Source organism: Scylla paramamosain, chromosome 17 (assembly GCF_035594125.1).
Source record: "Scylla paramamosain isolate STU-SP2022 chromosome 17, ASM3559412v1, whole genome shotgun sequence".
Taxonomy (NCBI): domain Eukaryota; kingdom Metazoa; phylum Arthropoda; class Malacostraca; order Decapoda; family Portunidae; genus Scylla; species Scylla paramamosain.
This window is the reverse complement of record NC_087167.1, coordinates 8,514,278-8,537,703: the sequence shown is the minus strand read 5'-3', so window position 1 is coordinate 8,537,703 and position 23,426 is coordinate 8,514,278. Positions and strand designations below refer to the sequence as shown.

Here is a 23,426-nt window from a genome sequence, read left to right as displayed (position 1 = left end):
CTTGCAGGACATAGTGGACTAGACACTCTTTGTCATTGGCCTACTGGATACTTTTGAACAGACCATATTTCACATTAGTTTGCAATGACACCACTATCAATCTCTGCCACAGACTAGATCAGATACCAAGCAATACCAGTTAATTTAGCTTTCCAATATGTTAGCAATTTGTGACCACTTATTTTCCCCTAATTTTGTGAAGCTTGATACTTTAATATCAAAGTGCAAAGATGCTCAATGTGAACATACAGCAAGTCACCAATAAATTGAGGCTACCATCTGATTGTCTTTTACAATGCCTAGTATTCAACTTATGACACATATCTGTAAATCCTATTTACAAATCAGAGTACTCAAAAAAATACAGAAATAAAACTAAACCTATCTTACTTCCTACATTTCTAAGAGCTAGCTACAGTATCAAATTGAGCCTCACAGTTGCTTACCATGGCAAACAATCTGTAGTTTTCAACACCAAAAAATATCACACAACAAATTAGAATTAACAAGAAATGTAAAACTCATGCTCTGTGCGGTGCATACATGTGTGTGCATGTAAGGAAACAAATTCTAACCTATCAACAACCATTTAATCTACTGCACTTCCCCTCTTCTCCCCTACATAATAATAGGAAAAGAACCAGATTCCCATACTTACTCCAAACTGTACATACATGCATCTCCAACCCTGACATGTAGGCTCTAATCTACTACTAAGTTCTCCCACTACACCCAACTGTCCTGTCATACCTTACTGGGAGAGGTCACCAAGTGGTCCAGCACTAACCCTGCCAGGTACATTAGATCCCACTGAGGTACCCTGCAATACCAAGGTTCACTTTGATTTGCATGGTCAAGTTCATTTATGCCTCATAATCACAACTGGTTTCTCTCCTTCAGATCTCATCCTTGTCAACAAGCACATTTAATACACACCTTTATGCATCATAAACTTACTCAGTTATCTACCATCTAGCTGCCTCAGTGCCAGGCACACTATCCAATCAAGTTTTTTATTATAAGCTATAATACCACATAAGTTCAGCTAAGCATAAAATTATCAATGCATTAATTTTGGTACAGGTTCATACGATGTAACTAATTCATGATAACACTATTATATTAAAAATTATTGCAACCACAAATCCGTGCTGCTCCCAGTTCATTTTTTTTACTCAAGCCAAGCAGCACGACCCCCATGTCTTGATGAGCCTTTTACTTTCTAGATCCTTCAGGGCCTCATCCCACGTATTCTTTGGCCTGCATACTGATACTAACTTTGACAAAACATTTGACACCATCCATCCTTTATCTCCTAATGGTTAATTCAATACAACCAGCCTGTTCTCATCACTTCAATGATGTGCCCATTCTAACATTTACTTCTGAACTTTTCACTTGTTGGGCTATTTCTTTAACATCTGAACATCTTCACACCCTAAATCTCCCTTCTATAAAGCAATCCAATTCCAACACAATATGCAACTAAGAGGATGGCCCACTTTATCATCTAAAATTTTAGCCTCATATTTACCATTGCACACCAAGGAAAACATGACATGAAACCTAGAAAGCAAGAAAAATTAAAGGAAACTACACTTCATGCAATATTCAGACACTTAGGAACACTGTTATGGGTAGACCTACTACCTCACTGATGTCAACTTGTTGCAACTTCTATTGCAAATTCAAGAATATGCACATACATGTAAACCCATATAAATATGAATGAGGGATTAAAGAGAAACAACACAGTTAAACCTCAAGTACAGCTTTGTTTCCATACTCTCAGTACAAAAGAATTAACCTACATAATGTCACTCTGGAATGGTAAACTTGGTCTCTTGCTGAGGTTGGGTGCAACACAGTGGCATGGAATGGTATGGAGCTGTGCCAAAGGTTCAATCAGGTCTCACAGGATCACTCTTCAGGCACCTCTACCGAGCCATCGTCAATGCCCTCAATCACATCATGGGGGTTCTGGCCTTCCACGGTGCACCCAATGCTCTATGGATCAGATACGGAATTAGACTATGAGTACCTCTGGTTCTCCTGCAACTTAACCTGATAAGATCCACTATTCCCTCTACAAATGCAAGTAACCATTAACTAATCTTGGTATTGGCAGCTGAGAATTATTAAAATGGGTGGATGTGACAAGAATGAACGACAAGATATGATTCCAGAGGTGAAAGTAACTCAAATCAGCAAGGGGCTCACCAAACCAATGTGAAGAAATTAAACTGAGGAAAGATGGAGGTAGATGTGTGTGTGTGTGTGTGTGTGTGTGTGTGTGTGTGTGTGTGTGTGTGTGTGTGTGTGTGTGTGTGTGTGTGTTCTGTTTCCTCCACCCCCTTCTACTATTTCCTCCTCCTCCTGAAAGCACCATTTCCTCAGCCTCATATCTAGTACTTTCCAGTTAAAGTTTTTCTCGATTGCTGTCCTTTTCTTGTTTCTTTTTTTCTTAGCTTCATTTCTCAGTCTCCTTTCTCTTTTCCTTTCTTCTAAATTCATCTCTTTTTATCCATACTTCTTTATATTCAGAACTTTTTGCCAATTTTCCAGCTCTCGTGAGGATTTCCTCTACTGAAACTTGGGATCTCATTTTGACTTTTAGGGGTCTTTGTCTTCCTTCACTGTACCTTCCAATTCCATTCACTTCTATTTCTCGTTCTAGTTCTTGTTCATCATCTTGGACTGTTGTTATAATGTTTTTTTGCTAACTCCTTCTCATCTCTTAAAAATTTAACAGGGTTCTTTTCTCTTTCAATCCAAATATTACAATACATTTCTTTTCCACTGTCTCTCACCAGATCTTCCATTTCTTTTATTACTTGAATAACTATCTTTTAGTCTTTTCTTTTATTTGTTTTTTAACTACCTCCCCGAAGCTCACCTTCTCATCTTCACTTTCTTTCTTCCAAGCACTCAATTCCTTTAACTGGTTTCCACTTACAGCTCCACCACCTTTTCTATTCTCATTATTCATAATTTTTCTTGGTCAGTTCTTTTCTTGAGTTTCATATTTATCCTTTAAAAAAAATTTACCTGCCTTTATCAACCCAACACTCTATTCAATTCCCCTTTCAAGACTTTGTTTTGAACTTAAATGGCTGGAATTTTTTTTTTTCTAAATCATTCATTTGATACTGAAATAACAAACTATTTACTATTGCCATGGTGGTTGCCATAGGCTAAGCTGTTCTAGAAGCCATATTCTCTGCCTTCCCATCTGCAGGGCAGTTCATTGGTGCACTCAAAAGTTTTTGCCACTTCCCTATACATTTTATATTTACAATTTTCACTCACATAATCAGTTATGCCCTGTCTAGACTGATTTTCAAAGCCAACACTACAAAAACAATAAAGCATTATGGGTGTACCTGTCAGCTGCCCTGCCAAAAGAAAGGAGGCAGGGGATGTGGCTTCTACATCAGCTGGTGAGACAAATAGTGAAACCTTGCAGCAGGTAGTGATATCTTACCTGGGCAGTGCCGAGGACCTCCTTCAAGGTGCCAGACAGTGCACGTGCCTGTGACCGTGAGCGCATGGTGCGTGCAATCTCCACCATCTGGTCCAGGGTCAGGTTGCCACTGTGCTTGACTGTAAAGATACGACTGTCACCAAACATGAAGCAAACAGTTGATGCAAGTGCACCAACAAAATGTTACTTCAGTTCTACTTTCACTTTGTAAACTTCTTAAGATACTCAACCCCATACTGGATGTTCTCCATTATTGTATTGCTTCAGTTACCTGTGAAAAGTTACATGGACCTTTTTTTTTTGTGTGAGAGAGAGAGAGAGAGAGAGAGAGAGAGAGAGAGAGAGAGAGAGAGAGAGAGAGAGAGAGAGAGAGAGAGAGAGAGAGAGAGAGAGAGAGAGAGAGAGAGAGAGAGAGAGAGAGAGAGAGTAAATAAATAAAGATATTAAGGAAATAATTTGGAATACAAGTAACTTCTGGTGCAAGAACAAGCTGCAGTAAAACCACACAAGTAGCACCAACTCTTATTACAAATTACAATATTTTGGTAATTTTCTTTTTGTGATCCTTGAGAAAAGAGGAGCAGAACAACACATTTTCTATAGTGTGCTGTGGGTGACTATCAACACTGAACCAAGGAGTGCACAACAGACCCACATGTATAACCCATTGCATGTACAGTATCTCCCCATTTTGCAGACATCTTTGGCTACATTCACTACTGACAGCAAATTTCTGTAAGTATACAGATGAGACCTAAATAAAAATTTTAAGATACTGAAAATTTAACAAGAATTTTTGCAACATCAAACACAATTTTTCTGGATAATAACTCATGTTGTATTCATGTAATATCAACAAATTAGTTTTGGAATAATACACAAGTTCTCCAATTCAAGGCCCAAAACATACCTGTCTTGCTCTGTTTGTTTAATTTTTGCATGGACACACCTGAATGTTATTTCAATACTCATGAGATTTCAGCTTTAATTCACAGTACACTTCCCCTCCTTACAAATGTAATTGCTAATTAAACAAACTTTACACGGTCTAACATGTTTCACATTTATAGGCAAAGGCAGTATTTTCCTGTGTTAGATGACTCCTACATATGAAATGTAAGAGAGACCTAAGCAAAATTCTACAGCTTGTGTTTTCAATAGTGTTTCCATTTTATTTCAATTACTAACCTCATGCTCCAGGCAGCTGAACCTGCCCATCCAGATTCCCTTGAACCCAGACAGGCAGACAATTCAAATTCAGGTCCATGGCTCCAACACCTACTAGCATTAGAGTAGAGGCAGTGAGATTCTCACACCTCAATCTGCCCCTCCTGTATCACAGGAATACACAAGGCTACTGCACCACTGTGTGGTGGGCGATGGGGTCGCCACGTCCCTACGCCATATAAATTAGAAATTTTGGCTCAAAGATTGCTACTTCATACTAAGTTCTAAATTCAAAGCATTTTAAAACTTTCTCTGAGCATAAACAAATTCTTTGCAATTCAAGAGGCTGACAAGGAGTCATGACAAACATCTGAAATGAAAGAATACTCACTGTGCTTAACCTTCTTCCTGTCACGTGGAGGCTCCTTGAGGGCCTTGATGACCAGGGAGGCGGCTGAGGGAACCACCTCCACACGGGCCTGACGGTTCTGGATGATGAGCTTCACAGTGACCTTGAGGCCCTTCCAGTCCCCAGTGGCCTTCATGATGTCGTCACCAACCTTCTTTGGGGACAGACCCAGTGGACCAATCTTGGGGGCCAAGGATGAGGTGGCAGCCATCTCTCCTCCAACACACCTCAGACACACTATCGGCATCAACACAAAATTACTCTGCTAGGAACATGAGAACATCTCTGCATGACAGGTATTTTCCACAATATACACTGCATCACAACTCTTCCTTGTTATAATCAAATAATGACAAATACCTCCCATTCCACACAAATCTAACTCAAGAACATCAGAAGCAAACACCATCCATACACCATTCCTAACTTCCAAGTGGGCTGTAGTGTAACCATCTCAAGGGAAAAACAAGTTGAGACAAACAAGATAAAATCCACAACAACAACAAGTTTGTTCACCACATAGCTATTATACTAGCACGTATGTCACCTAATTACATTAGGCATGTCTGCTATCACTGACATGCCTGGTGTCATTGGTTGTATTGGTGAAAAACATAATTGCTAAGCACATTAATAGCAGGCATGAAATAGTTGAAGGAATCCTCCACATTGAGTTTTTAGCAAAGGTTTCAGTGAAGAGTTCTGCTTTAGACATAGATGAGATGACAGTGGTGTCATCAGGCTGAAGCAGAGGGAAAGATGGTGAAAAAAGTTGTTGGAGGTACCTTTGGCGAGGTGCCAAAAGTCACACAACAGGAGTTAGATCTAGAAAGATTTAAACATTTTCAATTAATGAAGGAGTTTTTTGACTAGTAGGAGAAGTCTTGGCATGAGACTGAAGTGATGAAAGACTCAAGTACCTTTTGTGGGCCGCCCATATCACGTATAGCACAAGAACAGACTACTTAAACCAAAGTTTGGAAGATTAAGGGTGAAAGAACGAGAGAGGAACCTATGCCTTCATGCCTGACACTATCACCTCTGTTATAAGCTCAGCACACAGAGACGCGTGTCTGATATAAAAAAAAAAAAAAATAGTATGAAGTTATTACACTGAAAATCAGAATAATACCTCCTCAGGTCACCCAAATTGGTAGGCAGAGGCAAAATAGCAGAGGCTGCCTTCCCCTACACTAAAAAAATAAATAAGTAAATAAATAAATAAATAAATAAGCAGAAAACACCCACACACAAACACCACTTGTTCACATGTTGCATCCGTTCGCAACTTCCACAAGCCAATATTTCAGCAGAGGGAAGACATTACGTACATCTAACCATCCCATAAGGCAAGGAAAGCACCAATAACGTGATTTAGATAAATTTAAGTCGCATATTAAACCCTGAGTGGTGACATCATGTGACGTTATCTTTATGAAAATACGATGAACATGTTGCCTTACCGGTCTTAATTTCCGTTGGATCGAACTTGGGAGGCATCTTGATGAATTTGGGAGGGTGGAGAGCTTAATACGGTGGCTCAGATAAAGAATGAACTGCGATTTGCACTGGCCAGCTGTAACAGCTCAGCGCGCCGTGGAGAAAGAGCATGTAGGGGAGAACGTCTCCCACACTTAGGCGTGGCATATATAAAACTTTTCTTCTACTATTTTGCAGTAATATTTGCATTACTAAAATTTTTGAAGAATCCTTGTAAGTGTATATATATATATATATATATATATATATATATATATATATATATATATATATATATATATATATATATATATATATATATATATATATATATATATATATATATATATATATAATTTTGGTAAATGAAACCACATCAATCATTACAGGTATTACCACTTCGTCCATGTGTGGAGGAAGGAGGTATTACCACTTCACATGTCTGGGGAAGGGGAGGGTTCCACTCATACCGCTCTTCTAGACGGTGGAATCAAAAGCTTTTCGTCTCAGTAATTTCTCTCCTCTAACTGACTGTCTTCAGCCTCTCTCTCATCGCTGCAATGTTATATTTATAGTTGTCTTTTACCGTTATTTTCGTGCTAAGTGCTCTTCTGATCTTTCTAACTGCATGCCTCCCATCCTCCCGCGGTCTCGCAGCACAAGACTTTCTTCTTCTCTCACCTTTATTTTGTCCACCCCTCTAATGCAAGAGTTAACCAGCATTCTCAGTCATTCATCCCTTTCTCTTGTAAACTCTGGAACTTCCTGCCTGCTTCTGTACTTCCACCTTCCTATGACTTTAAATTACTTCAAGAAGGTTTCAAGACACTTTTCCTTCAATCTTTGACTACCGCTTTGGACCCTTTTCAAGGACTGGCATCTCACTAGGCTTTTTTTTCTTTTTTTTTTTTTTTGAGGGGGAGGAATTTTTGTTGCCCTTGGCCAGTGTCCCTCCTACATAAAAAATAAATAAATAAATAAATAAAATAGCCATCATCTAGAAAATATCCATGAGGAAGAATACATTGTTATTGTGTAATCCTGCCTCTTCAACCTGCCATTACTTTTACTTTTCCATCTACTCTTTTACTCCTCCTCACCTTAGCTTCCACCACCACTTTTTTTTTTCTTATCTCACCTTTCTTAGTCTTAAAACTATCCTCCCTTCTACGACGTCACATTTCACTCTTTTACAACAAATTCTCTCTCTCTCTCTCTCTCTCTCTCTCTCTCTCTCTCTCTCTCTCTCTCTCTCTCTCTATATATATATATATATATATATATATATATATATATATATATATATATATATATATACACACACACACACATATATATCAGTTGCATCAATGTGTCTTCTTTTCACTTTAAGATGTCATTGTGTCTTCATTTTCACCTTATAATCTTGGACTCAGTATTGAAGTATTCTCATTTCTCACTATCTTCTAGTCTCCTTGTCATTATAATCCCTTTATACTTACCAATTTCTGTTTGCCTTTCAGTGTTGAAAACTCTATAACCTTATTTCTCCTACCTAACCATGAGGCATCTCTAGTAATGAAACACTCATCTCACTGATACTTTGAGAGACCTCTCCCAACATCATCCTCCCAAGCTCTCAACTCATCTTGGCATAAGCAAAATCAGTCAACCTAGAAGGCTGCTTTGGGTTTGGTGTTGTTTGAAATGCCTAGTTTTCTACCTCCCTCCTGCATCTGGTGCATCTGATGAGAATAAAAAGAAACTGGATGAAAACTGACAATAAATGGCTTCAATAAATGATAAGAGTGAAGGATTTAATAATAAAGCAATAAAACACATCCTGTCTCTTAAAAGACTGATTTCTCTTTCAGTTAACAAATATTTCTTGGATCAATAATACCATTACAATGTGCATCAGTGCAATTAAAATCTGAGGATGGAAATGAAGGTATATATACAACAACAAAAGTCTTGGGATAATTGTTTCTTTAGGTACACACAACTAATTGTTCCACACAGTGATTTCTGTTGACCTCATCCTCAGTTTAAAATAGTTGATAAATGATAAAAAATAATATAGGACCCTAATACAGAAGGGAAGCACTTGTCATGACTGATGGAGCTAGGTGGTGATGCCCATCATCATGCTGTAGCTGCTGCTCTCTCATGGTCAGCAGTTGAGGTGCTGCCACTCCCAACAGTCTGACACTGCAAGGAAGTGTGCAGCAAACTTAGCAAATTGCTTCAAAAGGGAGGGATCTATTAAGGTACACAAGAAGACCAGTTCTGCTATCAGACCTTGATTAGCAAAAATACAGATATGCATGCGCAACTCACTCACAAGAATGAATATTATTCTTTTTTATATCTCTCCTATAGTTGTCCCTTTTTATTTTGCTTCCATGTCCTCTTGTGTCTCTCATATCCTATATATCTAAAAATTACAATCAGGTCACTTTCTTCCTCTTCTTTGTTCTAGTGTTATCAAATCTAATTCTGATAGCCCCTCCTCATGTGACATCTCTCTTAGGATTGGTACGTTTTGTTGCTGGTCTTTGGACTAACTTTTCTCATGTTACTTTTTGTGCTTGGTGACCACACTGCTGCTGCATATTCCAATCTTGGTTGTATCATTGTGACTATGAAGTTTCTCACCATTCCTTCATCCATATAGGTGAATGCAACCCTTATGTTTCTCAGCAGGTTATATGTCTCTCCTATAATTTATTTCTTTGACTGGTGACTGATTTTTTTTTATATAGTTATTGGTGTGTGTGTGTGTGTGTGTGTGTGTGTGTGTGTGTGTGTGTATTTGCACACGTACCTTGTCTTGACTATCCATTTTTGAAGAGACACAGGTTCTATGAGTGTGTTACCATCCTTAATACTTTCAAATATATCTGTCCCCTAATCCAGATTAAATCTGAAGTGAATGTTGGACAATAACTTAACATCATACCTGTGCACTGCCCACTAGTATGCATTGGCCTTATGTTTGGGCAGGAATGCAAAGTCAGCTGGTACTGATCCCAGGAGCATCTCACTGTCAACAAAGGCAAACAGATATATCAACAACTGTGCCCCATGGACCCACAAAATAGCTGAAAAATAATAGTAAAGCACTTTAGACTGACTTATGCTGAGGAACCTGTTACTTCACAGCCAGTGGAAACTGAATGTTTCAGCTAATTAAATTTTCTTGGTGCTTTGATACGAGCTTTCAAAATCAAAATTTTCTATGTACAAAAGGAAAATTGAATGAACCACCAATTTCACTTGACATTAATTTCACATCACTGTACAGTTGAAAAATCATAATTTAAACTATTATAGTCAGGGAATATATATATATATATATATATATATATATATATATATATATATATATATATATATATATATATATATATATATATATATATATATATATATATATATATATATATATATATATATATATATATATATATATATATATATATATATATATATATATATATATATATATATATATATATATATTTTTTTTTTTTTTTTTTTATGTAAAAGGGCCACTGGCCAAGGGCAGTAAAATTTTTTGAAGTAAGAAAAGGCTTACTTGAGTGCCAGTTCCCAAAGAAAAGCCAAAAAGAATATTAAATAATGGAAGATAAGTGTCTTAAAACCTCCCTCTTGAAAGAGTTCAAGTCATAGGAAGGAGGAAATACAGAAGCAGGCAGGGAGTTCCAGAGTTTATCATAGAAAGGGATGAATGACTGAGAATACTGGTTAACTCTTGCATTACAGACGTGGATAGAACAAGGGTGAGAGAAAGTAGAAAATCTTGTGCAGTGAATGATATGTGTATGAATGTTTGGTGTTCTGTCTGGGCCACCCTGAGAGAGATTGCTAGCCTGGTATATAAAAGGATATATGAATTCAAAGCCAAAACTCAGCTTATTTTTAAAACATCAATCACAAGCTAGTCCAGTCCACCAAGCCTAGTGAAGCACATCTCTTTTGGATCTAGTCAAAAATAGAGATCCAATTGAAGTCCCACCAGTCCATTCCAGCCTTGAATAGCTCCATAATGCCCAATCTACACAGTCTGATCTAGCATAAATCTGCCCAACCAAAGTTCAACAGAAACCATTCCAGTCAGCCTTGTCAATTCCAACTCAAAAATAACTCAATTCATCCCCATGCCACCTCACCTGATCTTGATCCAATCATTAACACTGCGTGAGGCCATCAGTGTCTCAAGGTCGTCCCTCCCCCTGAAGGCAGGTGGTTGCTGATTGATTTTTTGGGTGCTCTCCAGAAGGCCAACTGGGACATAGCGGTGCAGGAACGACAGCCATTCCAGCAGGAACCTTCGAGTCTTCTCCACACCCTGGAGGAATGGAGATACAGTGTGTGTGTGTGTGTGTGTGTGTGTGTGTGTGTGTGTGTGTGTGTGTGTGTGTGTGTGTGTGTGTGTGTGTGTGTGTGTGTGTGTGCACATGATGCTCAACAGTTATAACATTTGTAACACAAAACAGTCCAAGTACACAGTAACATCTTATGGTAGAATGTCTGTACAAGTATCATTTCCACAATGCATTACAGATGAATAACACATGCACACACACATACATTTATAAAATCCATACTGGAATATGGAGCAGTGGAGTGAAATCCACATTTAACCCTTAAGCACGAAGCTGGGTTGTCCAAATATCTTACTGAACAGTGAGTGGATGCTGTTGTGGGTGGTTTGCTCATAAAACATAATGGTCTAGTTTAATTGTACTTGTGTCTGTCCTTCCTGTACAGTACTTGCAAGTCCTTTCTCAGCATGTGTGAGAAGTTTGCATTGTATTTTCCATGTGGGTTGAGACAGGATGGAGATCTTGAGGCTCCAGCTGTTTTGCAACCAGTGAAGTGCCTGGACTCACATAGTAATTTGCCCCATACTGGGCTGCAAGGGTGGCAGCTTAGTGAGAGCTGATCAAAATTAGGGCAGCTATAAGAGGAGCTGAATCTGGTCGTAACAAATAATTATGCAATTTTTAGGAATTGCATTTTTATTTATTCAGGTCATTATTATTATTATTATTATTATTATTATTATTATTATTATTATTATTATTATTATTATTATTACTATTATCATTATTATTATTCAGTACCTTCAGTACCTATTACAAGAGAGAGAGAGAGAGAGAGAGAGAGAGAGAGAGAGAGAGAGAGAGAGAGAGAGAGAGAGAGAGAGAGAGAGAGAGAGAGAGAGAGAGAGAGAGAGAGAGAGAGAGAGAGAGAGAGAGAGAGAGAGAGAGAGAGAGAGAGAGAGAGAGAGAGAGAGAGAGAGAGAGAGAGAGAGAGAGAGAGAGAGAGAGAGAGAGAGAGAGAGAGAGAGAGAGAGAGAGAGAGAGAGAGAGAGAGAGTGGCATTCATAAGGGGACTCCGTGGAAGGATCAGTTTTGGCACCTCACAGAAATTTCTCCCTCTATCTGTTGAAGTAAGGTGTTATTGAGATAGTACAAGAAATAAGATAATTCCTGCAGACATTATTACCCAGGTAAGTGATGGAGTCGGTAGAAGGTAGAAGAGCTGTGACAACCAGGAAACCAAACATTAAGAGGACAAAGCAAGAAATTCCTCCCCACCCACCCCGCTCCCTCCAGCCAGGGCTGGCAGGATACACACACCTCATTGTCACTGCCCCAGTGCTCCAGGCCAAAGTTGGTGAAGTCCCGCAGCATGTCTAGCCTCTCTGAGGAGCTGATATCCCAGTGACGCTGCTCCTTGATCTCCTGGAACACCCACGGCTTGATGAGGGCGCCTCGGGCAATCATTATACCTGATACAATAAGGAAAAGCATAATAGAAAAGTGTATTTTTAAATTAATTTGATAAGAAAGTCTACAAATACAATAAATTCTTGTACATAAAAGATAAATTCCCCAACACCATAGCAAAAGCTGGAATCTGTATGCACTAGAAAACAGCTGCTCTGCCACCACCAACTTTGTGCATAAGAGCTATAGTCCAACACATTAATCTAAATGTATATACTACTATCCACAAGCAAACCAAAAGTTCTACAACTGAAGAGCCTGCAAATGGTAAGGAATTACTGTACCACAAAATAACACAGCAGATGGTATGATGTCACTCACCTGCCACCCCAGTATTGTTGAGGCAGGCATTATAGTCCTCATAGGAGAGCACGTCCCCATTACCAAAGAGAGGCATGGGCTGGGCTGCCACTGCACATTGTCCCACATAATCCCAGTCAGCCAGTTTGAGGTACCGCTGCTCCTTTGACCGGCCATGAATCTGCAAGTCCACATCATCATCATCATCATCATCATCATTACTAGATCACTATGTTCTGTACTTGGGATGATGAGGTTTAGAAACAGATAGAGGAGTAATACATAACAGTGATGAGAGATAAAATTGTTATCTTTCATGACCTTGAATCATCACTGCATCAAATAGCAGAGTTAATGAGCTACACTGAAGACCACAGCAAGTTTCTATGCACTATACTTCATCCTACATCACTACACAACACTGCTGTACCTCACCCTGTCACTCTTCTCACATGTCATCTTCCCAACCTACATCACTTAACTTAGCATTACTCACTGCACCACCACTACAGCCCTGTGCCACATCATGCACACCACTTCACCGTGGATCCCACCACACCCACCGTCACCATAGAGATGTCCCACAGCTTGGCGCGCTGGACCAGGTTGTGAGCCACCTTGGTGTCACGGTACACAGCTGTGCGCATCTTGAGAGTCAGTGGCCGGCTCAACACCTGTGTCATGCCCCTCACCATCTGCTCCAGACATCCCTGGCGGCGCATCAAGGCACTGCCCCCACCCTGAATGGCAAGGATGAGCATGGTGATCAGGAACATGAAGACATAGATGAGTGTAAAGATGGATCTACATAGATTTGCCTGTTGTGATATATACAGCAGAAAGATTGGGATATCATCCACTAGTATACTGTTATTTTCCTTTACATAGGAGCTCATCTGAGACAAGATAAACTAAAATGGAAGGATGATTCTATAATTATATCATTATGAGTGTTCTCTTTATACATATGCCTGTCTTTCTCTCAGCCATGTTACACTTCACAAAGGTTAACTTTAGAAATTTATCAACACCTTTAAATCCAAAATTGTTAAAAATTTACACCTGCATACAATAAAATTTTAAATACTCAAACTCCACTGGAAATCATTAGCCAAAAAAAAAAAAAAATATATTATCCTGGCAAACAAAAGTTACTAAATGGTCTAAGAGCCGTACCGCTCATGAAACACACTCAACAATCTCACCTAGTGTATCACTCAATTCACACTGCCACTCTGGATATTTGACCACACCAGCAGCTTCCCCAGCATTCACTCCCTTTTGTACTCATGTAATTCAATAAACATTAATTCCTTACTCTATTTCTACTGCAACAATGTCAGAGTCCCGTATCCTCTTCTACATCCATCAATCAGACTTGATAGCCTTCCATTCCAACACATCCTACTACATTTCAAGGCTTAATGAAAATGCCACCCTTCTGTGACTCTTCTTTACACCTGACCACTTTCCACTCTTCAGACTTCCCTTTACCTCTGCCTTTCATCCTCTGCTCCACATAATACATAGCTGATACATATCATTTGTGTCTCTCAAACATACCCTCAAACTCTCCCCTCTTAGTCTCTTTTGTATCACATCCAGGCACATTGATGCAATTAGCAGGGTTCTGGAGGAAATTAATCTTTTCCCCTCTATGCCTTGTCTCATGGTAGGCAGAAACACAGAGGAGAACCCTAATCCCCTCATCTCATCTTTTCCATCACCTCCTACAGCCATGCATGGAATACAGAGGCATGGTCCTACACCTGGTGTCTTGGGATGAGCTATTTGTTTAAGGAAATGAGCAAGACTAGTGTTGACAAATTTCTATTCCTTTTGATAGAAAAAAAAAAAAATAAATAAATAAATAAAAAAGTAAACAAATAAATGAATAACATGTACATACATACATCATACAGACAGGGTGTAACACAAGTTTCTGTGGATATTGCTGCAGGTACAGGTAAATCTAATTTAAAAAAATGTTCTAAGCACATATGCAGTTGATGTGTTGTTTAGCTGTGGTATGAAATTCAAGTGTGGCCAGGCAACAGATGCAACTGCCGGGCCGGGCAAGTATTTGTGGTGGAATGCATAGACCTGAATGTTCATTGGTGAGATTGTGCATTATTCAGTCATGATTTCTGCAAGTTTTGGAGGTTTCCAGTGATAGCAACATATAGGTGATTTACCAATAAACATTACACAATGATAATATGGATCTAATAAATAATAAATAAAAATAATAGGCTGCATGGCACCATGGCTGCCTGGGCAGGGAGGGGAAAGGAGTGAGGCTAGCAGGAAATCAGCTGGTTGCTGGTCAGCCACACACAGTTTCCCTCCAAAACAAGACAATAAATATGTTCATAATGTAGTACATAACTTCAAGTAATGTGGAGTGTGTGGACATGGTGCTTCTCCACCATGGTTACCAACCCAGCCCATTGTATGTCACCAAGTCAAACTTGAATTTCACACCACAGCTAAACAACACCTCAAATGCCTATGTGCACTGAACATTTTTTACTTTGATTAACCTGCACTTTCACCTCTGACAATATCCACAGAAATTCATGTTACACCCTGTGTACCAAGGCTGTCTCCCCAAGAAAGGGGTAGCCAAGACAAGACACACAACTTTTATATTTACACACATTCACACCACTCTTGTAGTTCCTTGGCCTCCGACAGAGAAGAGAAAGTACTGCTGCCCTCACTTGACAGAGATCAGTCACACACCTTGAACAGTTTAGTCTGGAATAAGATTCCTTCATAAAAAGTACTCTCCCCAGTCAAACCCAAATGCCTCACTCCTGCATGAGACCATCGATGTGTGGCACCTTCCTCAGAGGTCATAAGGCTGTGTCATCCCTCACACACTCAGAACTGCTCTCCATTCCCTTTTGTACAATCATTCTACTATGCTCTAGTGTCAGTCCTCTTGTCTTTAAGAACTCCTTAATGCTATCTATCCATCCCTTATGTGGCTTACCTCTCAAATTCACACCTCTCACACTTGATCTAAACATTTCTCACAATAAAAAAAATGAAAATGAAAATGCAAAATAAATAAATAAATAAATATAAAAACTAATAATAATAATAGCACCAGTAATAATGACCTGTTTGTAAATAAGATCAATAGGACACCCCATGTTGATGTCCATAAAGTCAAAGTCAGCATTCTCATCCAGCAGCTGGGCACACTTGACCATGGTCTCTGCATTGCTTCCACACAGCTGCCAGACAGGAGGGGATGGGAAGAAAGACAAGCACTTTAAATTAAAGAAGAGAGTCCGTAAATCTGATATCTTAAGTGTTCCTCTTGTTTACCTTAACTTCTTCAATACTGGGAGCACAGGGATGCATCCAAATGATGGACAAGTTTGTGCCTCAAATCCAAGACTTTTTTTTCAATATGGTACAACTTTGCAATATTTCAGCTATCTTATTACAGACATTTTCTTCTTTCTAATTACTCATCACCACCAACATCATGAAAACCCATCCATATCTCAAGTGTGTCAGCAAACTTCACCTAACAGCAACTGCCAGGCTGAACAGTCTCTAGCAGTCTCCCTGGACCAGCCTAGTTGCTGAGGTCCTTCTGCATAGTTCACTCCAAGTTCTCTTGGATCTACTACTAGAAAATCTACAAAGTATTTTCACACTGATTCTTTAAGTCCAATCAGCCTCTGGTGTCTTCTCAACATGGATGAAGACCTCTTCTCATCACCAGACTAATTCAATGAACTATCATTCTTCCCCAGTTCATCATCAGTGATCTCTAATCTCTTGTTCAGTGATGCACAACATATCCACTTAATCATCCTTATCTCTATCCTTTCTAGCCTATAACCAATGTCCTCCTTCATTGCCCTAGTTTTGTTATTACACAAAAGTAAGATGCCAACACTAAGCTTGCACAAACTAATGATGCAGTCCACTCACAGCCAACAAGTAGGCACCCCTGTCACTGCCTTCACCTGTATGCCAAAGCAATCCTCAGAGGCGTGTCTCTTGACCAGTGCCCACTCACTGGGGAAGCCCTGAAGCAGGTTGGCAGCAAGGGCCATCTCTCCACAGGTAATGTCAGCCCCAAATTTCTTGCAGATGCGCCGGAATGGCAGGTTGCCCAGGGTGGTGAGGGGTGCCAGGTAAGTCTTCCCTCGCCAGTCAATCTGTAGATGGTGGTGCATGGTTGACTTCATGACATGAGAAAGTGAAAAAGCTACCAGTGATAGTTAATGCAAAATTTGTAAATTCTAGAAAATACAAATATACAATAACATGCCACCACAATTTTCAAGACTGTGAAGAGGGGGAGGAACCTTGCCATAATTTGATGGTAAATTTGATCTTTCAGAAGAAAATTATGTATTGAAACTATAATGCAGTAATTTAAATGGACTGAATTCTACCCATCTCTATGATAGGTCTCTTTGCTGTCCATCTCTGCAATCATATTTAATACATGTTATAACAGAAAGGTGATTACCATCCAGTTCAACCATTTAGTAAACAGGGTTTTGAACTTTCCTCTTCAAATAAAACAAATCAATGGCAACCAGAAAATGACACTCGATAAAGGTCCACTTATTTTCTAACCCTTTGCAACTACATGGTCTTGCTTCAAGGGGTTCAAGAGAGAGAAGATAATGAATAAATCAAATAAAAAGTAAAAGTAAATAATTTCTCCTTCCTCACAGGAGAATACAGACTTCATTATATCCCACAAAGGCAATACTTGCCAATTTGAACATCAGAACAAGACACTGACAAAAACACTTTATACTTTTAATAGTACCATATGACTAAGATTGTCAGCAATGTACCACTACTTAAGGACTTAAATCCTATGGGAAGTGAGCCCAAAATCAAACTAAAAAACACACACAAAAAGAATAAGTCTAAATGTTATGGAAAAGTGGCACAGATGCTTATCCTTACTGTTTTCTTCCTTCTCTCTCCTGCAGTTGGCTTCACAAGGTCCTCATCTGAAGCTGGGCCAAGATGATGTGTCTGCCCATTACCCTCACAGGCTGTCTTCTCCCCATTCTTAATGACAACCTTTGTGTCACACTTTTCTCCATTTTCTACAGGTGTCATGATGTCCTCTGGGCCAGACTGAGAAGGTGTAGTTTCAGTGTTTTTGTCAGCATTTAATGACTGGTCCTGAGATTCACTGTCTGTGGTGGAAGGGGGAGCAGAAACATCAGCTGTGGCGTCAGTGGTTGGTGTTCCTGTGACTATGTTAGCTTGCGTATCACTGTTGTCAATGGCAGTGGCTGGGACAGTGGTAGTGCTATCAGGAGTACCAGTGGTCTTTTCAGAATTCTTAGCTTTGTCAGCATTTTTGGCTACCTCACTCTGGGCCTTACGGTTGGCTTCCTTTGCCTTAGTGAAGTCATACTGCCGTTTCCTCAAGAGGTGCTGGACCTGTCAGGCGAGGGAGAAAGTGAGAGGGGTAACCTTTTTTTTCCAAGTATGAAAAAGATTTTTTCAACACTTAAACCAATCTATAGATTCACTAATATAGCTATCAACCTTCTTCTGTTTAGCAACTTACCTTTCCCTAAAACTAAAATCTATGGCAGGAACAGAAAAATAATGATAGAATGAACAAAAGAAAAATGTCAACCCTTATTCATCTTCCTTACACAAAAATAACAGAATGAACAAAAAACAAAATTTCAATCCTTATTCATCTTACTTACACAAAAAATAATAGTAGAATGAACAAAGAACAAAATCTCAACCCTTATTCATCTTGCTTTCCTTCTTATTAACCTCACTGTGACTGCTTCTCTATGGCAAGAGACACCCTACCACTCACCTCCTTCTTGAGAGTGTTGCTGGTGGCAGGACCAGTCACTCCATTGGGTCGCTGCTCCACTTTATTCCTTTCTCCTTCAATGTGGTCACCCCCAAACCTGAATAGACATAATTGAGGAATAACCATTACCAGTAAAAGGGCATTTCATAGTTGTCATCATTATTTTCAAGGGTAGGTTCCACATTTATGTGGGTTACCCTCCATCAGCTCATGACAGCTTGCTGAGCTACATATTGAAGTGCAATTTATCTATGAGTTACAACACAAAATGTTAGACAAGTCTTGCTCAATTATTCTCATCCTTTCCCTTCTCAATCTATTCTATTGCACCAATGATGCTCTCAATTCTGATTTCTCATTTGCTTTAGCATCTCTCACACTGTAGTAACACATCACATTTACCTCATCACACTCTTTGAAATAGACTCCCACCTTTCTTTTTTTTTTTTACATCATCACTGTTAGTCCTGTCCTGCACCATAAGATTAGCATCAAAACATACTTTGTTTGGTGTGGTTTGCCAAAAAGAACTACAAAAATAAAGTTTCTGTCAGAATCACTTCATAATTTGAAACACTGAAGATAGAGCTCAAGCCTACACAAATGAATTAATCACCAACTGTCTCAGATCTGAAATTATAAGATCCTGTGTGTCAGATAATGTTTCAATATGCATCATCAGGCTCACCCGCCAGGATGCCTTGCTCCAGACAGGTTGCAGTGGAAAGATGAACTTATCCAACTTTCAATGTGTGAGACGGTTAAGAGGCAAGATATCACAACAATAAAGTATTGCATTTTTCAAGCAAAACATGTACAGAGGAAGCCCTCTCATTGTAAGGAAAATAAATTCACTTAATTTCTTCCATCCACTTCTGTTTACTCTACAGAGCTTCCATCTTCTCCATCAATTATACCCCAAAGGTGATTCAGTTTATCAGAGTACTAAATGCACTCATTCACAATAGTTTCTGGCCATGACCATTGCTTGCATCCAGTGTGTACAAGAGAGAGAGAGAGAGAGAGAGAGAGAGAGAGAGAGAGAGAGAGAGAGAGAGAGAGAGAGAGAGAGAGAGAGAGAGAGAGAGAGAGAGAGAGAGAGAGAGAGAGAGAGAGAGAGAGAGAGAGAGAGAGAGAGAGAGAGAGAGAGAGAGAGAGAGAGAGAGAGAGAGAGAGAGAGAGAGAGAGAGAGAGAGAGAGAGAGAGAGAGAGAGAGAGAGAGAGAGAGAGAGAGAGAGAGAGAGAGAGAGAGAGAGAGAGAGAGAGAGAGATGCATGGACAGGTACAGATGGAGACATTTTGCCATGGCCTAAACCTCTGAGGCAGTTTTCTGGAAAAGGCATCAGCTGAGACTAAAGTAAACTAAACTATCAACACACACACACACACACACACACACACACACACACTCACCGGCACACCAGGCCATAGTGACACCTTCCATAAGTGCGGAAGTTATGGCACTCCGGCCCAAGATCTGATGGTTTAGCACTCAAGAATGCTGAGATGTCATGCATGAAGTCACACTTGGGATAGGAGCAGGAGGACGTCTCATCCCCCTTCTCAAGGCACCACAAAGCACGGCAGAGCTTGGAACTCCTTGGAGCCTTCACTAGCTTGGGCCGGTTCTTGTGGGTGCCTGAGGAAGATTAGCGGGTGGAGAGGTAATGAAGAAAGTGTGGGTGATGGATATAATCATTATTTTTACATAATCAATTTAAACATTGTTTGTTTCTGAGGCAACTGTTGATTTGCTGTCATCTATGTCTTTGCTCACTTACAGTTTTTATGTATTTATATCTACCCATAAATCTGCTCACAGTTTTCATACAAATCTATATGGTTTGATTCAGCTGCCTGTCTATCTCTGTCTGTTTCCCTGCCAGAGTACTTCTGTGCTACTTAAAATGCCATTTGTTTAGTATATCCATCAATTGGGTGGATAGTGTGTCCCTCGGTCCATCCATATATTAATTTCTCCTGCTCATTTCTCAACACCTGTATGGTTCATGCTCACCTTCTACTCAGAGCCCTTCCTTTGCAATCACCATCCTCTTTGTCCCTGTCCTAACATAATTATTCTTTCTCTTATCCTATCACATTCTTTTCCCATCTTCTGAACTAACCTGTAAGTTTCTGCTTCTTGCGTGGTGGCTCTGAAGTTTTGTCCTGTTCTGGTTCTGTGGCAGAAGCCTTGTCATCCTCATCCTTTGCCTCTGCCTTTGTTTCACGTGGTTCCGGTGGAATTATAAATCTGCAGATGAGAACAGTGAGTTAAGGAAAGACATGTTGTGGAGGAGCCAAGTTCTCACATTGACTAGACATTTTATTAGGATTGGAACACCTTATGACAAGCCTATAAAATTCTGGAGATAAATTAAATTAAACAACCTGTGAAATTTTAAAAGCTAATGTGTTACCACTGATCTGGTTCTGCTTACTAATGATATCTTTCATCCCTCATTTTGAAAGAATGAGGGAACAATTAGGAAGCAATATTTTCTATCTTGAAAAGAAACTGTAAAGAGCACAGAATAACTACTATATGGTGTGCAGGACTAAATATGAGTCTATTCACAAAGTGTCCAATCTTAAGCCAAGGAACAAAAAAAGTGGCTCACTTTTTTGGATTTTAATTAAATTATTCTTCTAAGTGCCTCCCTTATGACTCCCCTTTTAGTTCTGATGCTGCAAACATTTCTTAAGTCCTGTTCTAGAAAGACTATCAGGTGCACTGTTGTGTTCTTGTCTCTCAAATCACAATCCCTTACACAGCATCATGAGACAGCTCCCAGTTTCCTGACTCCCACACTTTTGGTCTCTTCTTCACACTGGACCCAGGACTTCTTGGCCAAGCACTGAATTCCTCAAGATGACCAGGATCCCTACTCTCCAGACAAGACTTGTGATTTCTAGGTGTTTCTTAAGCTAAAAAATTCACGGAAAAGATCCTAATTTGATAGCTACTTTTCACCCCTTGGTCTTCAGTTGGATAGATTTTGTAGATTTGCAAACCTGACCAAAGTTCACTCTTTGTAAATCAGACCAACCAATACTTACTCTTTTTTGATGTGAGCAACAACATCCTTGATGTCAATATTGCTCATCCTGCCTCAGCACCTCCTCTTCCTGTCTGCCAACCACCCCTCTTGCCAGGTATCTTCCTCTTGGTCTTTCTGCCTTTCTATACACTCTTGCTTCTTGATGTTAACAGCTTCCAGACAACAAATCTGCTGGTCAAGATTTAATCTCTTAATGCTATTGCTCTCATGGTGAATATGTTGCAAGCAGGTCTCTCCACAACTCCTAAACACTCTGTACTACTATAAATGCAATGTCTTTACGATGCAGAGCAGGAGTTAGCAATCGAAAACTGTGGGTAAAAGACGGGAAAAAATGTAATTGATACTTTAGTGGATTGAAAGGGAAATGGAATTAATATTTTGAGAGACTAAAAAAGATCATTCAAGGGAAAAAAAATCACCATAAGATGAACCAGCATTTCAACAAAGCATATTTAGTAAAGAACTTCTCAATGTATTTAAGCATGCAATATTTATTTCATGTAGGCTAACTGTACATTACAAAATATTAACTATAAAGTAAACAACACTTAAATATGTACATAAGGCAAAATGCAAGCTAGCAGTAGAGAGAAGAATGTATTTAGGTATGAGGACAGATCACCTGGTGCCAACAATCATCAATGGTATTTTGATTTACAATTCCTTTAACACCAACAGTGATGATAATGATAATAATAATAATAATAATAATAATAATAATAATAATAATAATAATAAAAACAAAAACATTACTTATGCAAATATTGATATCATGGCATCATACTAGGTAGTAGTGACTGCCTGGTGCACAGTAGTGACCAACAGGGATGACATTAGCCAATGGGAGGCCTCATTGCATATGAAGCCTAGGGGAAAGGTTTGAGCCCTTTTTATGGAGGAAAAAGTCATCTTAATTGCCATAAAATAAATTTTACACATAAAACTATAAAAAGAACTAAATGGATTGATAAAATTAACTCTGCAGAGCACTGACCCTCCAGGACACCAACGAAACCTTATTGAGGAGCCCCTGCCGTCTCACAGGGAGATGCCAAAAGGTTCTCACCCGCCACCACAAAGGTGAGGTGAAACTTTTCAACAAGATACTGTTTTGCTGGCGCCCTGCAGGATTAATGTCAGGTTGGTGTCCTGCAGGGTCCAAATTCTACAAGAGTTTAAATAAATTTAGCTACTTCATTTCACTCGTTTCTTTCATTTCGCGTACTCAAGAGCAGCCCTGTCCATCGCCGGTTAATCCCCTCTATTACTGTCTTATCACTCAAAATCCAACTAGTTTTCTCCTTTAGGTATTCTAGGTCACCACATTTACAATAGCTGCCACTCACTTCAGAGGTGCACGGCAGCTATCTTCATAAATTGGAAGAGGTGATGAGGTCGTGAGCCAGCCGCTTCTCCCAGCAGGATTTGTTGGTAAACAAAAGCACGTGGATTGCACTGGAAGCAGAACTGACATCGAAAATGCGTACTGCATTGAGTTTGAAGTTTTGAACTGCAACCTTGACAAAGTGCAATATACCGAGCATATCCTGTATGTTTTCCTCTTCTTTTTCTTCATGTTAGCTAATGCAAATTAATCAATGAAAATATAATTCAACAGGATGTTATCATATATATACGTGTATAGACAAACTCAGAGGCAGTACTTAAATATATAATTTAGGTACACTTTTCTTTTTATTTACACATTCATTTATTTTCACTTACTTAATAATTAATTTCCGTTTATAACCCGTGCGTTTCCGTGTTGCCTTGATAGACCACACAGGTAGTTGCAGTTACTGTGAACCAGCTTCGACATTATTCCTGCCTGCGTTGTCTTCATGCAGACGCACTTGATTTTAAGGTATTTTTCGACAAG

At 39.3% G+C, this 23,426-nt stretch overlaps 2 protein-coding genes across 3 annotated transcripts; both read right to left on the bottom strand.

Moving 5' to 3' along the window:
• Window positions 1–1,755: 1,755 nt before the first annotated feature.
• On the bottom strand, window positions 1,756–6,683 carry LOC135108434 (large ribosomal subunit protein uL11-like). Its single transcript, XM_064019454.1, has 4 exons — window positions 6,524–6,683; window positions 5,043–5,297; window positions 3,485–3,603; window positions 1,756–2,007 (listed from the first exon to the last, which is right to left on the bottom strand). The coding sequence occupies exons 1-4, from the start codon at window positions 6,558–6,560 to the stop codon at window positions 1,921–1,923; spliced, it is 498 nt and encodes a 165-aa protein (XP_063875524.1). The 5' UTR covers window positions 6,561–6,683; the 3' UTR covers window positions 1,756–1,920.
• Window positions 6,684–8,364: 1,681 nt separating this feature from the next.
• Window positions 8,365–23,031, bottom strand: LOC135108430 (tRNA-dihydrouridine(47) synthase [NAD(P)(+)]-like). 2 transcript variants are annotated; one of them, XM_064019396.1, is made up of 14 exons: window positions 22,894–23,031; window positions 21,543–21,712; window positions 20,609–20,736; window positions 19,896–20,121; window positions 18,483–18,579; window positions 17,597–18,085; window positions 16,633–16,827; window positions 15,769–15,885; window positions 13,204–13,380; window positions 12,662–12,821; window positions 12,191–12,342; window positions 10,715–10,893; window positions 9,481–9,564; window positions 8,365–8,729 (listed from the first exon to the last, which is right to left on the bottom strand). In XM_064019396.1, the coding sequence occupies exons 2-13, from the start codon at window positions 21,587–21,589 to the stop codon at window positions 9,495–9,497; spliced, it is 2,037 nt and encodes a 678-aa protein (XP_063875466.1). In that variant the 5' UTR covers window positions 21,590–21,712; window positions 22,894–23,031; the 3' UTR covers window positions 8,365–8,729; window positions 9,481–9,494. The 2 variants fall into 2 exon arrangements, with proteins under 2 accessions (XP_063875466.1, XP_063875467.1); XM_064019397.1 differs by having other exon boundaries at window positions 8,491–8,729; window positions 21,543–21,715; window positions 22,894–22,990.
• Between the last annotated feature and the right edge of the window lie 395 nt (window positions 23,032–23,426).